Here is a 20502-nt window from a genome sequence, read left to right on the forward strand (position 1 = left end):
CGAGGAAGGTCAGGTTTCTACGACCGCAGAACTGTCTGAGAACAGCTTTCTGCATATGCTTCTGAGTCCTGAACCACACCCACGCTATCTCTGCACATCATTAAACTCTTCAATTCAAGGAGTGGGATTTGAAATATACAACACATAGTGAGTTATCAGATCTATTTAGAAGAAAAAAAACATGTGCACCACAGAAAGAACTGCCAGTCCCTCTGTACCATGTGGTCATAGATGTAGCGATAAAAGATGGTTTATATTTACCAAAAAGCCTGTATATTGAGGCAAGGGTTCTCAACCTTGGGGTCAGGACCCCATTTGGGGTCACGAGACATTGGGCTGGAAGGGGGTTCACCAGATGCCTTCAAGAAATTAAGGATATTTTTTAAACAATTTGAGCCAATTTTTATAATTTTTTAGCCCATTTTTGCTTACTTTCACCCTTTTTCTGCAACTACACCAAACTTGCTATATTTTAACCTATTTTCATCACTTTTTCTTGCCGTATTTGTGCTCCTTTTAATGCATTTTTGCTACGATACTCTCATATCGTTTCTCTCATCTCATTTTTTCCACTTTCAAGACATTTTTGGCACTTATAAACCCTTTTCACCACTTTTCCCATCTAATTTCACATATGTTGACCATTATTGTTGCTTTTCACCATATTTCATGCTTATTTTTTGCCAATTTAACCACATTCACGATTTGTCATGTCCATTATTAGCCAGTATGATCTAATTGTTTATACCCCAACCTCCCTGCTCCAATTTCTGCCTCTGTTAAGCCAATATTGACACTTTAAAATCCCAATTCACCACCTTTTCCACCATTTATTTCTGATTAAAACAAGGATTTATATCTTTAAAGTGACTATATACTATGAAGCAAATAACCATTGCATCAAGCAAAGCTACTAATTAAATAACCTCTCCCTTGTTCTGACCATGTGATGATGGCTAGTAGCTCTGTTGTTATCAGACACTGATGGCTAGCGTATGTGGTGTGTCTGCATCCAGGGAGCATCCCCTCCCCCCTCCCCCTCCCCATGTGCTCAATCTAATGAATGGAACATCGTCTCGTCAATCTCAGGCTTTGTTTTGCTCTGTTTGCTGTTCTTTTAACCTACCGACGAGGATGAACTCACTTTACCTGTCGGCAGTCTCTTCTGTTCTTTTATCAGCTCCCATTGGTTAGCTCTCTGCTTTTGGTTTTTCCTGCTTTTTTATCTTTATAAACATGCAGGAGAAAATACTAAACTACCATTTTTAACAGCTATATACAGTAAGTAGTTTCTAATAGCAAATAAGTTAAAATGTTTTTTTTTTTTTTTCAAAAGTGTGAAGCAAGCAATTTGAATACATCTAATTGTGATTACATTTACTATATATGATTAACTAAAATATATGTGTTTGGGAGTCATACAGTATGTAAAGGTTTATTTATTCATTGAATGTGGTTTAATTAGATACGTTGCCTGGCTATTTTTGTTCTTTTTTTGCACGTCACTTGTCACTATGCAATGAAAATAATGAAAATAAATACATTTATTTTATTGCATAGTTGTGACCATCACCAGCCCTTCCTAAGGAAGGGTAAGAAACACTTTATTAAAGGGAGGATAATAAAAGAGAGGGCAGTGTTACACCTTGGTGAGGGGGAAAGGAACAGGGAAGAGGGAATCAGGGTGGGACAATGGAAGGGGTGGGGAAGAGTAGATTATTTTAAGCTGAAAGTGCAACATGGCTATTTTTTAGGCCGGGCTACCGGACACGAAACACCACTCGCTTTGTTCTTTTGTTAGGCCCATTACCCCGTATGTGTCATGGGGGCCCTAGGGGCCCCACTTTTCAAATGACTACTCCTCTGTTAGTTCTCGTTAGATCAATATGCAGTTTGGTATGAATGAATATGATGAGACACTCACAGCCCTTTATTTTTTTTATATGGGGCCCGGGGGCCCACACTCCATTTCTGGTAATTTATGGCTTCATAGTCGTGTGATATATTGTTTCAAAGGTAATTAAACGTAGATTACCATTATGCCTTGCAGAATTCCATTAGGGGCCCGGGGGCCCATCCCCTTATCCGGTCATTTCTAAATCTATCGGAACATAGTCATGTGATATATCGTTTCAAAGACAATTCAACGTGCTATTCAGCGTGGAGATGGTCCGCGGACCCGGCCGTAGTTCATCCAAACTTATTGTTCTATATGTCTCACTGATGTATAATCATATTCTTCATAAGCCGGCAGGTTGCACCGATGCCTTAAAAGCAGATGTGGGGCAACTGGCGGCTAAAGTATACACATAAAATAACTTTAAAAACAATGAGCAAAGTTATTCAAAAAATATTCAAAAAGACAACAACAATGCACAAAAACATACAAAATTGCAAAAAAATACACTACCAGTAAATTAAATACCGAACAGTAAAAAAAAAAAAACATAAAAAGAAAGGAAAAAAATATATTCCAAAATTACTCCAAAAACACATTAAACACAAATAAGAAATATAAAATAAAACCTAGGGGGAAAAAAACCTTGGTTCTTTATTGTGTTAATGCTTGCTCAGTCTTCTAAATACTTGCTTGAATATTGATATTGATCCTATTTTTTTATTTTTGCCACCTCTGCTTTAGAGCAAATTAAAATAGTTATTTTGCACTCATGAGATGGTTCAAATGTTGGTGCCCACATGGTGAAATGTAGCAAGCTTGTACAATAATGATTTGAGGGAGTGTCATCTTGTGTGTTTGTGTGTGAGTCATTTTCATGAAGTCATGTGAGGCTTGTCAAAAATATTTGTTAATATTTCTATAAGATTTTAAACACTAGTTTCAGCTGTTTTCGATATTATTGAGTAGTTCATTAGTGGTATTTTTGTGCTAATAACAGGATCCATGAAAGACAATGTTCAAACGTTGGTGAAATGTGTTCTTTCTAACAAAGCTAAAAGCTTCTCCATCGTGTCCTTTGATTTTTGTCTTTGTCATTTAGTATTTATGCACACATATGTCTCTGATTGAATTACAGTGGTGGTCATAGAGGAAATGGACATCTTTACAAAGACATGTTTGTCATGAATGATCCAGCAGCACATGTTCTAATTCTGGCTCTCTTGAGACGAGCAGCAAAGCTTCCATTAGATTATTGTCTACAGACAGTGGCTGATCTCTTCTGGAACATAATTAGAAAACTGCTTGTGAACTCAGGAGCCTTTTGACCCACAATGACCAAGAACCACTCAACAACTAAAAAAAAATTAATCGCATCGTCATTGATGGTTTAATGTCGATCCGAAGCAAATAAATGTTAAAAATAGAATATTTTCATCTTGTAACCATTTGAGAATCAGAATCAGAATCAGATGGACTTTATTGATCCCAGGGGAAAGTGACTTTTCTACAAAGGCTTGAGAAATATTACTGATGTAAAAAAAAAAAAAAGTTTTTCCCAACCTTTTTTAGATCTTGACCCCATTTTATTTTTCACAAATTTCTGGTGACCCCAATGATTTTTTTTTGTTATACAATGTAACAAATACAGAGTATTAATATACAGATTAATATATTTTCATACTATATTTTATTTTATTTATTTTATTTATTTTATTTATTTTATTTATTTTATTTATTTTATTTATTTTATTTATTTTATTTAGTTTATTTAGTTTATTAATTTATCTCATTGTATTTTCTTTTCTTTGAACTGCATTTTATCTGAACTACATTTATATTTGACAAATTGAAAGTATGGAATACAGTTGTTTAGGATTGTGTTTAGTTTTAATTTGAAAAAGAATAATAATTTAAAAAATGTAAACTATATATATATATATATATATATATATATAATCAGTGATTACTTTTATCAATTACTAGAAAATTCAGGTTACCCATGTTCAATTCTAAGTGACCCCACATGGGGTCACGACCCCAAGGTTGAAAAACCCTGCATTAAACTCAGAAAAGATGATAAAGAAAGAAAACGTACATGATTAAGTAAATGACTGTTTGTTAGATAAGGATTAAATACAAGTGCAAACATTACAGTAAAAATAAAAAGCTAATAAAAATAAATTACAAAAAATATCTTAAGGTTTATATTTAAGCAACTTTTTTCAGGAAATTTACTTCAAAATCTACTTTAATCTCCCGACATGTTTTGATTGCAAACTGTAACTTACTCTAAGTTAATTTCAAAGTGAATTACCTGAAAAAAGTTGCCTGAATATTTTTATTTATTTATTTATTCAGTTTATTTCCGACATGGTTACATTCATTTTTTTTTTTTTTTTTTTTGTACATGCCGAAAAAGGAGACGAGAGTAGCAGTTTGCTTATCTAAGTCCCGTTCCCTGTTTATATATGAAACCATAGCATATTATAAAAAAAATAATTAAAAAAATTAATACAAAATGAAATAATAAAGAAAAAATAGTAATTGGTTGGTTGTTGCAGATTGATTAACTCTAAACACATTCTGGTTAAAGTTTGAAGCATTTCATATGCAAAAACCACAAAACAAAGCTTTTACTTCTAAACAGGTTTGACTCTGGGATCATGTTTATAGATATTTCTTAGACGTGTGGTCGTCTTTCAAAGGACTTTAGCTAACACTGGTGAATTGAGCATCAAACCTAGGTGTTAAATGTGCTTAATTAACTTGTATTCTTCTGTTATTTGATGTTTTACTGTTATATTGGTCTGTAAAACATGAGGAAAAAGTGCTATCAATGATGTTTTATTGCTTCCTGACCACTAAAGTGACGCTAGTAGCTTATTAGCGCCTTAGGGTACATTCATCACATTCAGTAAAGCTACACATTCTGTGCTGCTGAACATAACAGAACACAACAGCTAGCTGGGTTAGCCTGGTTAGCTAAAAACATTGATATATGACACAGTTGATGCTTGTTCTTCACGTGAATATATAATATATAATGCTAAAATAGCTGATTATTACATGTAGACAAACACTCTTCACATTTGGCTGCTCAAAATACACAATTTTCATGCTTTGTATAAATGCATTACAAAAATGTAACGCACAAATTATAAAAAAAAAAAAAAAAAAGCACTGTGTTGAATTGTTTTTTGTTTTTGTTTTTACCATTGAAAGTCAACACTGTTGTGAAAAGTACATAATGTAATTAAAATGTCACTTTTACATAGATTTGATAAATTTTGTCCAGGGGTATTTTTCATTTATTTTTCCACAGTTGTGACATGAAAAGAGTTTACTGTACTTTACTGTACTTTCATTCATTCATTCATCCACTAAAATCCATTTAGATTGAAAAGTGTTGCTTTTTAGGGCAAATATTGTTATGCACTTAAAATGTGATTCATTTCGATTAATTAATTACAAAACCTTGAGTTAATTCTGACATTTTCTTCTAAACACATTAAATAGTTCATAAATATATTTCCTTAACACATGTAAAAAGCCATTCAACCATTTATAATGTAATTGTGGAGCTCGGCTTCAAAAACTGGATTTCCAATTTCTGTGTGTAACGCGATCCTCATTAGCATAAACCCGACCCTGCTGCTGAAGCACACCGAACTTCCGCGGCCTCCAGCGGGCACAATTCGGTCCCTAGCCGAAAACAAACCACATATTCAGACTCAGCGGAATAAAACGCGTCTGTTGGTGCTACATTTTCTATGAAATGAGCACGTTTATAAACTGCAATTTTGTTTTTTGCCTCTAGCGGGCGCAGTTTTGACTCTACCTGGTTGGAATGCACATATTGGGTCTTGGGCGGAGCAGACCTTTGGCCCGATCAGAGCACTTTTGGGAGCACTATCGACGCTGGAGCCGCTTTCACACTGCTCTCTCCCACTGACACAGTAAGGAGGCGGTGCCCTTCCTGCGCATGGGTGTGGTTCCAGTGCCTCTAACTGACACGCCCCCAGCATTTCAGAGCAGAGAGAAGTCCTTGTTGTTCCATGATTTTCAGACCTAATTTTATTGACTTTGCGGTTTTTTTCATCTTTCAAATTTGGCTCAGTGGTCAATGACACACGTTTCTGTAGTGTGATAAACTCATAACATAAATGTATTTCTTCTTTCCATGGACTTTAAAGGAAAAATACTTTGCCTGCCACACAATGTAGAAACAAAATAATACAAGTTTTTATGCATCTTGTTACTTTATAGAGCAGTTATTACATTTTGGGTTTTATAAAAACATTTTTTACAACTATTTCCGGTGGTTGTTACATATCGGCCTGTAACTCGCCCACTACCCATCAGCGCTCTGTGCATTTGCTGCAGAACTGGATGTTCCTACGAGCACCGGGGGAAACATTTCACTATTTGTATCTTTGTGTTTTTTTTCCCACTCGTACTCATTTGTATCTCTCCTGAATCAATGGAAATGCGTCCCAGTGGTAGCATTCATCATCAGAGCCATTAGTGTCAGTGATGATGAGCCATGTTGATGTTGACTATGTTCCATCACAGACACAACCAGTCGTTATTCATCGTCTCGTTTCTGATTCACACACTCAGTCATGATGTGGTCGTTAATCAGAACCTCACACTGGAAAGATTGGACAATGGACACAGTCGGGATTTCTGCTTGTTGGTGACGTTTTGTTTGGAGCACAGTCGTCCTGTTTGTGTTTTCCACTTTGGCAGTGGGTGGGGGGGGGGGAGGGGGGGTGAACAGTCTTTGGACAACTAATCAATAAATCCGCTCGTATTAGTGCGCAGAGTACTGGACCCAGACTGGAAGAAAGCTTTTACAAAGCTTTTTGTGGGGAAGGGAGATGATGCCTTACCAGTCTGTGGAGAGAGTGGAATCACTTTGGACAATGGTATGATTGAGGATGATTTAGGGGGGGGTTACTGTACATGTCTGCCTGCCTCCCTCCCTGCGTGGCTGCACGTCCTGGGCATCACACTGGTGTCCATTGGCCTGGAGAGTAGACCCCATAGCAGTGTCCTCCCCACCTCCCCACTCCCCCCCTCGGGCGTGGATGTGACCTCATTCAGCAGATATGGACTACAGCATCGCCCACACCCTCTAACTGCTCCACATGCACACCCACGTGCACACACACCACATTTGTTTGTGTTTTTCCATCTCCAATTGTGACTGAGAACATGGGCTTCTCATTATAAGGTAGCGTGACTTACAGCTGATTAAAGCTCTAATTAAGCACATTTTTATTCAGTTTTAGTCATTTGCATTTTTATTAAAATGCAAATCTTATTAAAATGCATATTTGTTTTAGTCAAATTTTAGTGATCAGGGTTATTTTAGTCATAGTCTAGTTTTAGTTAAACTAAATCAGTGTTTCTCAAATGAGGATACGTTTAACAAAAAGTCAGTTTTGGTCACACCCCAGACGTGAGATGACAGGAAATGATACAAACTATAGAAATAAGTCTATTCAGGAGGCACTTAATCAGTGTTTTTCAACCTTGGAGTTGGGACCTCATGTGGGGTCGCCTGGAGTTTAAATGGGGTCACCTGAAATTCTAAAAAAGTAATATTGAGTTTAGAAATTTTTTAAAGTTTCTTTTTTTTTATTTAAACATTAGAATTTTAATTATTATTATTTATTTTTTTTAAGTAAAATGACAATCTTAAACAACTGTTTTTCTATTTTTGAACTTTGTGAAATATAAATTTATTTAAACTACAATGCAGTAAAAAAAAAAATAAAAACAAAAATTAACAAAAATTATTTATTTATTTTTTTTAGCAAAAGTTCATTTTTGTCGGTAGTGAGCATGTGCACGTATACGCATATATGCGCATGTACAATCTCAGTACGATGTCACCGGCTTCAAGCTAAAAATCAAACATCCCCTTTTCAAAATAAAAGCATCTCTTCTTGTCTTCTAATAGTTTTTCAACACTTTTGTAAATAGGGCTCTTGTTTTGAAGGTACCGGAAGTTTTGTCAGTAGAACTATGAATATCTATATATCGATATAGTTTTCTTTAAAAATAAATAAATAAATTGTCATAGTCACTTAAAAGAAAAAATTAAAAGAACATTTTTAGTCAACGAAATTAACGCTGGTGACGTGTAGAAATGATTGCAGATGGAAAAAGAAGAGGATAAATAAAATGTGTATTTATATAAATAGCTGGGAGCATCATGCATGTCGACTGAGGGGAATGTTTAGTTGCTAGCTCCAGCTTCTCAAGTGTAAACATCACATTTTCTGTGTACATTCCTGCACACTTTAACCGCATCGCTGCTTTTACAATATTTACATTCGTCAGATTTCGAATAACAAGAAAAAGCACAAATGGTAAATGGTTGGCTGTAAATGATGAACAGTGGAGGAGAGAGTGACCCCCTCCACCCCCACCCCCATTAGCCAACGTTGCACACAGCACCACGGGTCGATGGATCATTGCGCCGCCCACAATCTACTCCTACCTCTCACTATACGCACCCCCTCACCCTGGCCTCCAGCCCAGACTATTTCCAGCTTTCCCCATTTCAGATTTGTCTTCTCTTTGTTGCCTTTCGCTGGAAATATCAGCGATGTCACACAGAAATGGTAAGAATTCACAGCTGTGTTGTTCTCACAACTCCTACTGTGCATAACAATGCTGCGCTCAATAAAATCAAACAAAAGCAACGCTGGGGGGGCTGTTCAAACACTCCAAAAAAGCAGGAGAACTCTTTTACACTCTGTCGTCTCCTGAGACTGATCCCGTGTTTCTATTGATTAGACTGCAGCCTGAAAGCCACTGAACACAGAAACTACAAGGATGAGCAAAGGCAGGGTCATGTAAAGGCTTAAAGCCTCCACTGACACAAACATGAAACTGTGTAAGTCACTGGTTAGTCAACTTAATGATGTGAATATTTGTTTTAATCAGTGATAACATGACAAAAAATGGTGGAGAAGGTGGTGAAATGGGATTTAAAAGTGTTAAAATTGGCTTAAAAGTTGCAGAAATGGGGAGAGGGGCGGTCGGGGTACAGTAGTGCAATTTAAAAAGTAGGAACACTTAGTTTAAACTGGCTAATAATGGGCATGACAAATCATGAATGTGGTTAAAATAACAAAAATGAGCATGAAGTATGGTGAAAAAAGGTTAAAAGTAACAATAATGGGTCAACATATGTGACATTAAGTGGGAAAGGGGTTATAATTGGCAAAAATGTCTTGTAAAGTGGAAAGAATGTTGAGAAATGGGAGTAATGAAGCAAAAATGCATTAAAAGGAGCGAAAGTATGGCAAAAAAGAGATGAAAATAGGTTAAAATATGGCAAGTTTGGCGTAGTTGCAGAAAAATGGTAAAAGGAAGCAAAAAGGGGCTCAAAATGTTCAAATAATATCTGAATAATATCCACTGTTATCCAGGAAGTTTATTAATATTTGGGCCATAGTATATAGTCATCTTAAAGATGTAAATCATTGTTTTAATCACTAATAAAATGGGTTAAAAAAAGACCAAATATGGTGGAAAAAGTGGTTAAATTGGTTGTTAAAAACCACAAACATTGGTTAAAGTTGCAAATTAAAGTGGCCAAAAATGGACAGAAAAAGTGGTAAAAAAAAAAAAATGGTTCACAGTGTCATTAGTGGAACAATTACTGTTGTAGGAACAACTAGTTTAAACAGCAAATAATGGGCATGACAAATCATGAATGTGGGTAAATTGGCCAAAATAAGCATGAAATATGTTGAAAAGAGGTTAAAAGTGACAATAATGGGTCAACATATGTGACATTAGGTGGAAAAGTGGTGGAAAGGGTTTATAAGCTATATTGAAAGTGGAAAAAAATTTGTGGAGCTTGTGATTGGCTGATTTTTCATGGTAACTTACGTGGTTCCTTTTGCTGTGGTAGACGTTAAAATCTCAGTTATTAATCTAACAGAACGTGTAACTGTGTCACATCCTGATGGTCTTTAGGAAGATGAACTCTGTCACATTTTACAACGTTTACACCAGTTCTTTGTTTTTTTTTTTGCTGGAACGTCTTCATTCATTCATCTCTGTTCTGAGTTGTTTCCAGGTTTGTTGCCGCTGTCGACACTAATCTCGCGAGAACTGACACTCAGGCCATTTCAGGTGGTAGTTCTCGCGAGGCGAGTGACGGCGTTCAGTTTAGTAAGGCATCTTTTAATTATTATTACATTAAAATACGGAATATTTACGGGAAAATACTAATACGGGAAGATGACTGGAAAGAAGGGTAAAATACGGGAGTTTCCCGGCTAAAACGGGATACTTGACGGGTATGTATTTGACGGAGAAGTGGCAGAAATGGGAGTAATGTTGCAAAAATATGGCAAGTTTGATGTAGCTGCAGAAAAATGGTAGAAATAGGAAAAAATGGGCTCAAAATATTGTGAAAAAATATATATAGAACATATATTCTTAGTTTATAGAAGGCATCTGGCGACCCCCTCCACTAATGGTTAACTTTAGTCTTTTTTGTGTGTGTGTGTGTGTGTGTGTGTGTGTGTGTGTGTGTGTGTGTGTGTGTGTGTGTGTGTGTGTGTGTGTGTGTGTGTGTGTGTGTGTGTGTGTGTGTGTGTGTGTGTGTGTGTGTGTGTGTGTGTGTGTGTGTGTGTGTGTGTGTGTGCGTGCGTGCGTGCGTGCGTGCGTGCGTGCGTGCGTGCGTGCGTGCGTGTGTGTGTGTGTGTGTGTGTGTGTGTGTGTTTACTCCAGAGGAAATGTGTGTGTAACCAGGAACGGTGTCTTCTCTCCTCTCCAGATACCAGGTTACACCCTAACATGCCTCGTTCGGTGGGAGCAGACGTCAGCGTTTCGACGGCTCCACTGACCAACGAACGCAAGTCGTCGGCGCCGATCCACTCCAGCCAACCTGTGCTCTTCACCTTCGACGTGCCTGTGCGCCACTCCCACCACGGATCCCTGTCCAACAGTGCGCCCCAGGACTACCTCCTCCTCCACCAGTGCATGAGCAGGAAGACGGAGAGCGCACGGTAAAGGTCACGACCTTCACGCGTCCTGTGGTCTGTCAATGCAGGTCAACATACAGGTTTATGTGGGCTTAGGAAAAATATCAATAATCGATCGATTATTGCTGACAATTATGAACCGATTCTTAAATTTCCAAAATCAATTACTTACATTTTTCAAATTGTAGTAAAAACCAGTCGACTCGTCATAGTTTGGGTATTTTAGTTACACTATATACTGTACAATATTCAAGGTGCTGTGAGATAGAAGTAGAATAATTCAGCAGCTGACTGATGATAAATGGAACATTAATAATCAGCGATAATCAATAATTGTTGATAATTGAAAATTGGTTTGTAACCAAATCAAGACTTCAATAATCAGAATCAAATAATAATAAATAATAATAATCAACAAAAGAGTTAAAAATAAATACATATTTCTCAAATCTGGATAAATATCTGCATTATTATTGATATTAGTTTTGTTGTTATTATTATTATAATTTTGTCTAATTAACATTAAAACAGTGATAAAAAATTATAGCATTAAATAATAATTTACAAACAATAATAATATATTAGATTTTTATTATTAATAATGTACATACAAAATTTGTACGTGTATGTATATACAAATATTTACTATTATTTATTCTGATTTTTTTTAATTTTTTTTTACCCTGAATCATAGAGTTAAGAATTTGATTGAAATAATATGTTTAATTCTAAAACCTAAAATCTTTACGTTGGAACAAATAAATATATATATATAGATTAATCAATGATATGATTATTTTTGCCCTCAAAAATACAGATACTGTCATTTCAATATATGAATAACAGATAAAATATGATTAAATTTGGTGTTTTTATAAAATGAATCATCCAGGAGATTAGAATAACTTTAATGACCTGAGAGAACACTAAACCAGTTTAGATGTGCAAACACCTTTTGTTTCTTATTCATGCAGAGAAGTAACCAAATGTCATTTAATGATAAACCAGTTCCTGAATAAAGCTTACTCTGATATTCATAATTTAAACAATGCTGAATCCATAAAGAGTACCTACCTCAGCTTTATGCAAAGCAGTGAAACATTAAAAGCACCTTGTGAGTTTTTTTTTTTTTTGTTTTGCCATTGATATTCTGCTCACTTCTTCCCTCTGTCGTCGAGCCTGTTTCTAAGAATCCAGAGGCAGCTTTAATAATGATTCCATTCAGCAGATAGCAGCACAGTGGAAGATCAATGAGGTTCAGGCAGTAATTCATCACTGCTATAGGTTTAGACTCACATACGGTGGAGCTGCTCACACATAAATGTGATCCAGAGACGTCAAACCTCACGTTCCATTTCATCACATTAATGCTGAGTTATTTCCATCTCCAGCCGCACGTTTGTGCTTCTTCTAATTACAGCGAGTGGTAGAGAGTGGTTAGCATAGCCATTACATTAGCACTATTGCACAAATACTGTACATCCATCCATCACTAATTGAAAAGTAGTTTTTTAGTTGTTGGTAATTCACCCATAGCTCTTTTTCTGTCACATGGTTGAGTTCACAATCTGAATTTGTGCAGTTTAACACGTTTACGACTAACCCAGACAGAGGAGTGATTGCATAACGACACAATGAAAGAGGGAAATAGTTGTTAGAAAGCAGAAGAAAAAGGCAAGACTTTTAAGAGTTGAGATCAAGACCATACAAATCTATTTATTTATAACCATGACAAGGTTGCAGGGTTGGCTTTAGGTCATTCAGTGCCCTAGGCAAGAGTGGACTTTGACCACCCCACCCCCCATGAATGAATAAAACTAGTAAAAGTTTTTTTTTCAAGTCTGTACACAGTGTGTACACATTATTATTTATCTTAAATATCAAGACAAAACAATGCAATGTTTCAGCGACACAACAAAAAAAATACAACTTATTTTCAAATTTAGAATATTGCACTATAATACAATGTAACACCTACAGGTATAGTGCAAATGTCTCGACGGAACAATAATAAAAATGGTGCAAAATCCAAAAGCAATGCAAAGCAGTGCAATCAAAAGGTAAAATAAGATATAAAAGTTTCAGTACGAGGACATTTCTACTTTCCTGTTTGGTTTTACTAGTCAGTAACACAAATCTTAAAACCAAAGAACACTATAGAATTATACAGAATAGAACAAGAATTAAAATAAAAGAAATATAAATATGGGCAGAAGATTAACAGGTATAGTTGCAGATTTTTAATATTAATATTCAATTAAGAGAAAACATGTACAGTGATTGTAAATGGTGTGTTTAACGTTTATTATACCTTTTTAAATTATTATTAATAAAAATTAAAATGTGGGGGTGCAATTTGGCGCCCCTCCAGCAGATGGCGCCCTAGGCAGCCGCCTGTGTTACCTGTCGAGAAGGCCGGCCCTGCAAGGATCAACAAAGAACATTCCTTTTCTTTTGTATGTGTGAATCTTTCAAAGCACAACATGCAAAAAATCTAATTGTTATTGCAAAAACTAAATCTTAGATGTATTTAAAAGTCCAAAGTTATTTTAAATATCTGAATATAAGATGTTTATTTATCAGGTTCTTGCAACTTTTTGTAAGAAACTGGGTGTGGTAATGCTGCCGTTTCTGCTAAATTCCTCGTTTCGAATAACACCGAGCCAATCAAAGCCGTACAGAAAGATCGTCATATCTCCTTCACCAAGCAGTGTCAAAACAAACATGGCGCCCACCACGGAGAACACGTTCGGAGCTGCTGCTGTGTTTTAAAGACCTGGATATATCATTGAAACCATAACAAGAAGAGGCTTTAAGTCTGTACCGCACTAATTGCCATTTTCCTCTGCTGGCTCCATTTAGGAAGCCGGCCTAGCTTGTTGAGTTATTGTCGCAAGCTGATGTTTGCACACGTTTTAATACCTCTAAACTTTTAGTGTCGTTTGCTAAATTATGACTCCTTTGGAGCTATGTTGGCATTTTTTGGATTAGGTGGAGGGATCTAGTGGGGTTTGGGTATCAAAGGGTTAGGGTGAGGGTAATGACAGGTGTCATGTCATAAGAATGACAGCGTAATGTCAGCCTTATGTATAAAACTTCAATTAAAGTGTTCCCCATGTCTGTTGGGTAACTGGCACAAGCCTGGAAAACCCTGAGAAACTATTTCTGTTAACCCTGAATGAAAATGCTGGAAACATCCCAACTATTTAGCTTTTATTGTGAAAAGCATCACAGTTCATTGAGGCTATAACTGCAAAGAATGTTGATATTTATTCACAGTGCTGTGGTGCCATCTAGTGGTTATTTCAGTCCTTACATGTACAGTGTAAAGTATGTGTTATCTGGTTTTTCCATATGTTTCAGAAGTGCCAGTTTCTCCCAGTCCACACGCAGCAATGTGTTTGCGGGGAGCGACTCTGCGGTGCAGAAACTCTCCCACGGTTTCTCCCACTGTCTGAACGGGATGGGGGCCCAGCTACACGGCTTCTACAGCCTCCCCAAGCCGGGCAAACACAAGTTACCCCTGCACGACGACTCCTCTCAGGAGGCCTGCTACGTCCTACCACGAGGTTTCAGCTCTGAGGCGCCCCCCCATAGCGCTCTGGGGGACGCAGAGCTGGAGAATGAGGAGGTTTACTCTTTTAAAACACCCTGTAACGCCCTCGCCACCGCACACAGCAACGAGCGTTCACCTGATAACTACGACCTTCCCACGACGCCTGGTTCCTTTTATCAGATCCCAAGGACATTCGATAAGAATCACAACGCTTTAACGCCCTCCAGCTCAGACTCCACCTCCGCTCCTCCTCCTCCCAGGCCCCCTAAACCCAACCAGGGTGAGGGGCTGTGGGGGAGCCCCCCGTCGGCAGGAAGCCAGAACGGAGAGGTGACGTCTACGGTGTCGGTTATTCCACGTAGGAACACACTCCCTGCAGTGGAGAACATCCGGCTTCACAGAGGTACAGTAACTAAATAAAATACACTTCACTGTAGCTTTGGCAGAGGTGACAGTAACTCACGTTACTGTAATTCAGTTGCTTTTATGGGTACTTGTACTTTTTTTGGGTATATTTCTAAATCAGTCATTTTACTTGTACTAAAGTGCGTTTTAAAAGAAGAAAGTAATTCATTACATTTCTCCATCCAACCGTTACTGAGTAAATTATTGTTTTTTTGTCTTAAAATGATCAACAGACATTGTGAAACTACCAAAAAATTAAATGACTAGACAACAATCAAATGCGTCACATCATTGCCGACCAATCAGATTACACGTGATGTCATAATGTTTGTTTTCTGAGTTATTTCTGTATTTTTGCTGTCATTTTGTGCATTAGACTCTCATTTTGTGTATTTTTCATGTCTTTTATAGTCGTCTTGTATGTTTTATGAATTATATTTGTGTATTTTGGATTTGTTTCGTTTTGTGTGTTGTTGTTTTTGGATCACAAAGTGTGGTTTTTTTGTGAGCTTTGGGAGTCATTTTGTGTATTTGTGTGGTCGTTTTGTATACTTCTCTGTTATTTCGTGTATCTTGGCTGTCGTAACATGTATTTTCTGAGTAATTTGTGAGTTTTTGGAATCATTTTGTGTATTTTTGCTGTTTCTTTGTATTGTACCAACGTAATGCATGGTGCCAAAACAGCAGTGAATGGAGGTTATTTTCTCAATTTTAGAGTTCATAAATGTAGCTATACTTGGAGTCTGATAATTTTTTTAAAATTTTGAATGAAATTCATTGGTGTTATTTTATTTAAAGAATAATTGTACATTTTGACAAACCTTAGATGCCTTTGTAGAAAACAAATTAAGTAATTGTGGTAGATTTAGTCTCTTCCTTATTATATTTATACATGAGCAAACGTGGGGGGGTGAAAGTAACGAGTAAATTTTACTTTGACTACTATTTATTTGAGATACTTTTTACTGTATGACTTGTACTTGTACTTGAGTACAATTTCAATAAAGTAACAGTTTACGCTTGAGTAGGATATAGCAGTACTCTTTACATCTCTGATCTTTGGTCAATAAAGAAATCGATTTAGAAACTTCTGGCCAAAAAATGCAGAAAACCCATCCCTCCAGAGACTGCTTAACTCTGTTTCTCCTGCACTGCTTTTTAATAGAAACTAATGATCCCATTCAGTGCAGAAATAAAAGCTGTTCAAGCACTGCATTCTGCTGCAGGATGCCTCACCCCAGTTTGAGAAGTGATTAAATAGAGACGCAATGCATTTCTTCATATATTCTAGACCACAGATGAGAAACTATTATCACAGCAGGGGCCACAAATATTAAACAGGGGCCACATTATTAACATGCATGTCAGCATTTTCAGATTCATGACCAATCTGAGCATTAATAAAGGACAAAACAAAGGGTTTTGTGTGTGTTTTTGGAGTCATTTTGTATATTTCTGTTTTTGTTTTGTTTGTGATGAGTCATTTTGTGTACTTTTGTTGTCATTTAGTGTCTTTGGAGTTGTTTCTATGTAACTTTGTTGTCGTTTTGTGTATTTTCTAGTGTCATTTTGTATGTTTTTTTAATCATTTGTAGTCGTCTTATGTGTTTTCATGTAACTTTGTTGTTGTTTGGATCAACTTGAACTTGATTTATATACTGTACAGTAGCGCTTTATCCCTACACTGCAGTAGTCCCATAGTGCTTTACATATCAGCTCATTCACACTCACATTCACACACTAATGGGACAGAGCTGCCATGCAAGGCGCTTCTCGACGACTGGGAGCAACTTAGGGTTCAGTGTCTTACCCAAGGACACTTCGATACATGGACAAGTATAGACTGGAATCGAACCCCCAAACTCTCTAGCACCTGAGCCACGGTCATTGTGTGTTTGTATGTAACTTTGTTCTCATTTTGTATATTTTTAGTGTCATTTAGTGTATTTCTGGTGTCATTTTGTGTATTTCTTAATATTTTTTGTGTATATCTGTAGTCATCTTGGGTGTTTATATGTAACTTTGTTGTTGTTTTGTATATTTTTAGTGTCATTTTGTGTATTTTCAGTCATTTTTGTGTATTTTTAGAATTAATTTATGTATTTTTGCTGTTGTTTTGGGTGTGATTTTTTCTTTTTCTGTGTCCGAAGCCATTTTCTGCGTCGGCCGATAATATCAGTGAGCCGATGATATTGCATAATCTCTAAATCTCTCTTTGACAAACTGTTACAAACGTTGCTCACTGAGGACAGCTGCTGGCCAATATTTACGGGGTGTTGTTTTAGGATATTAGACCCACTTTAGTCGTTTTTAAAAGCCCTTTGTGCAGTCACTCCTGTAGATTCTTCACAGCTTTCAACTTATCCTGAGTTACCGTCACTGCCTGTCAACATTGAGCCGTCCAAACAACAACAAATTCGACAATGCACACCCTTGAAACAAGCAGCAGCCATGTTGAAAGTCTCAGGTCAATCTGAGCCTTATTCGCAGAAATATTTGAGGAACACACACACAGACAGACAGACAGACAGACAGAGGTTCCTTGCTTTATAGAGAGCAGAGAGCAGGATGTTCTTATTGATTTTCCAGTGTGGTAAATATAGATAATTTTTTGTCCTTTCACAGGATCGTCCTTTGAGACCAACAACCATCATCGTCTCATCCATTTCAACAACTCAGGCCAGTCTGTGGAGTCGGTTAATGATGGATTCAGCTCCTACCTGGTCAGTTTTACCTTCAACTAAAAACTACACACACTTTTCCTGCTGTGTTGTGTCCTGAGACAGGCAAAAAGTCATGTGACCTTCCTTTTGTTTTTAAACAGAGAGCTCAAGCCCCTCTGACTCGCTCCGACAGCGGTAACTCCGACGACAACTATGTGCCCATGAACCCCGGCTCGTCGCCGCTCAGCGCCGCTCAGGCTGACAGTCCAAAGAATATCTACATTCCTATGAGCCCCGGGCCACATCACTTTGATTTCCCAGGATTCTCTGCAACGCTACCTGCCCGCAAGGGGAGCAGTGCCTCGCTGTGTCACAGGCCCGGTCGCCTCAGTGATGTCACGCCGCCGCCCATCAACCGTAACCTCAAACCCAACAGGAAATGTGAGTCCAAACGGAGCCCGAGAAGGTTCAACTTGTTTCTGTTTGAAAAACTGTTTCTCTAAAGTCTGTCATAGTTGTTTTTTGTTTTTTTTTACCGTTGTGGTGATACTTGTTGACAGTTTTCTCTTTTTTTGCTTCTCACAGCAAAGCCAACGCCTCTCGATCTGAAGAACAATGGGATCATTGATGAGCTGCCATTTAAGAGCCCAGTCACAATGTCCTGGACCCGACCTTTGTGAGTCGTTGATCAGATTGTAATAGTGAGAAAAAAATATATAATATAATTTAATCAGCCTGCATCTAAAATCTGAGATATATTTTGAGGTTATTATTCATGGTCTTCTAATCTACTTTTTATTTATTCTTTTTATTGTAGGATATACTTATGTTTAAGTTAAACTAGTGGCTATTTTACACTTACATATATTTTTTGTTTTTATGTAATTTATTGAGGTTATTTTTCACCTGACTTCTATTTTTTTTGTCTATCTATTTTATTCGAATGCAGTATGTTCTTATTTTATCATTATATTAATACCATTATTTAATATTGTCATATAATATATTATTATTACTATTATTTTGTGTAATTATATTAGCTTACAATGTATTTAAACCCATTGGTTAATAATAAATAGGTCAGTTTTTCTTTCTGTTTGAGGAACATCACTTGATTAAGCCTTTTCCAACATTTTACACTACAATATAAGTAATAAAAGTATGTATGACTCATGCTGATGTATCGTGAGTGAAAAAGTTGTATTGGGACATGCCTATAAGATTACACAAAGCTGCTCTCTCTCTCTCACACACACACACACACACACACACACACACACACACACACACACACACACACGCACACACTCTTTGATGTATTCACGTGCAGTTTTTCCTGCTTTGCTCCAGGCCTGCGATGAACTCCATGTCCTCCCAGCATTGTCGTCCCATATCCACACAGAGCATCACCAGCACTGACTCTGCAGACAGTGAGGAGAACTACGTGGCTATGGTGAGTCCCAGTAGCTGCTACTGCTGCTGCAGGGGAATCACACAGAGCACATTGTGTTCTTTGCTTTAACGTTCCATTTGTTTAGTGTGTGAGTGAATCCTGAATCCTCTCCTCTCCCCGTGCGTCCATTAGCAGAACCCAGCATCTACCTCCCCAGCCATGAGCGGCACCAGCAGTCCTGCACCACGGAAGTGCGGCAACGTGGACTACTTAGCCTTAGACTTCCAACCGGGCTCTCCAAGCCCACACAGAAAAGTAAAACACATGGGTTTATTAAAGGGTACCTGTAGTGGAAATGTATATAACAAAAAACTTGTTTAATGTATTACCAATAACCAAAATATGTGCGCTTTAAAAAAAAAAAAAAACACGCATTTTTTATACATTGGCGCATAAACTATGGAGAACTGCCATTTTGGTCAGAATATGATGCACTTTCATCGATTGGCATGGCCTGTTGCGTTAAATAAATGGTGCATCATGGGAGGTTGAGGCATAACAGGTCTGTTTACATTGTGGGAAGTGTAATTTTTCTGTTGGCTCTCACCGCAAAGTAGCCATGTGTAACCGCTCTTTCAGTCAGGGTTGGGTTCAATTCCATTTTTCAATTACAATAGCATCTTTAATTATTCATGTTCAATTACAACTCAGTTATGATTACGGTGACCAGCATTTTTTCCCAATTCCAATTAGAATCACAATTATTTCCCCCCCTCAAAGTCAATTACGAATGGATCATCAAGACTATTGGTCCTCCTAATTATCAATAATTCTAGTGATATGTTTACGTGCGCATATGCACTTTTCACTTAACAGTGGCGAGTCTGACATAGTGGGAGAAGTGCAAATCTTCGTTTGGAAAGTATGCTTGTATGAGCGATGCCGACACCAACTTGTAAACAGAGCTGTGCTCGAGGAATACTGGGCTTGTGCACTCTCTCTCGCACACGTTTAATAGGCGTTCCCTCTTGAGAGCAGGAAGAGTATTGCGCACGTGCATTTCTTCAAAAAGTGGAGAGGACGTTTCTTTTCTAAACTTTGGGGAAATCCTCTTTTATACCTTTAAATCAGCTGTTAAATACACCAAAAATCAGCAGAAACAAGCCATCGCTTAGTAGTTAGGTATTAGAAGTGCCAAATATGGCTATCAAATGCGAAGAAAGCTGCGTGAAAGAATAGATATAACTTTTGGCTTGGTGCCCATTAGCTTAGCCCATTAGCTTAGCCCATAGATCCCTCTCATTGCAGCTCCGCTTGAGGTGGTCTTTGCATATCACCGAATTTCATCCGAACAGAAAAGTTTTAAGTGTGTTTCCTGCACCGATATTATGGAGCCAACGTCTGGGTAACTCTGACTTAGTGTCATTATTTGGCTTTGAGACGCAAAAGAAATGTTTCGGGTTTTTTTTGTTGTTATAGCAACCATTGGCTCTACACTATGCCATTGTTCTGAAAAGTGCAGCATCCAGGTTGTATATGACAAGAGGATTAAATATTGCCTTTCTCAC

General features: G+C 37.3%; 1 protein-coding gene across 2 annotated transcripts in view; it reads left to right on the plus strand.

The window, feature by feature from the left end:
• Positions 1 to 20502, plus strand: part of gab2 (GRB2-associated binding protein 2) — a 61047-nt gene that overhangs the window by 38103 nt on the left and 2442 nt on the right. The window contains exons 3-9 of one of the 2 annotated variants that reach the window (XM_028465295.1): positions 10710 to 10941; positions 14281 to 14876; positions 17504 to 17601; positions 17703 to 17982; positions 18127 to 18217; positions 18892 to 18994; positions 19127 to 19249. In XM_028465295.1, the coding sequence (XP_028321096.1) occupies positions 10710 to 10941; positions 14281 to 14876; positions 17504 to 17601; positions 17703 to 17982; positions 18127 to 18217; positions 18892 to 18994; positions 19127 to 19249 (1523 nt within the window). The remainder of the gene's footprint in view (positions 1 to 10709; positions 10942 to 14280; positions 14877 to 17503; positions 17602 to 17702; positions 17983 to 18126; positions 18218 to 18891; positions 18995 to 19126; positions 19250 to 20502) is intronic. The other variant, XM_028465296.1, reaches the window with a different exon arrangement.

This window comes from Gouania willdenowi, chromosome 13 (genome assembly GCF_900634775.1).
Source record: "Gouania willdenowi chromosome 13, fGouWil2.1, whole genome shotgun sequence".
NCBI classification, from domain to species: Eukaryota; Metazoa; Chordata; class Actinopteri; order Blenniiformes; family Gobiesocidae; genus Gouania; species Gouania willdenowi.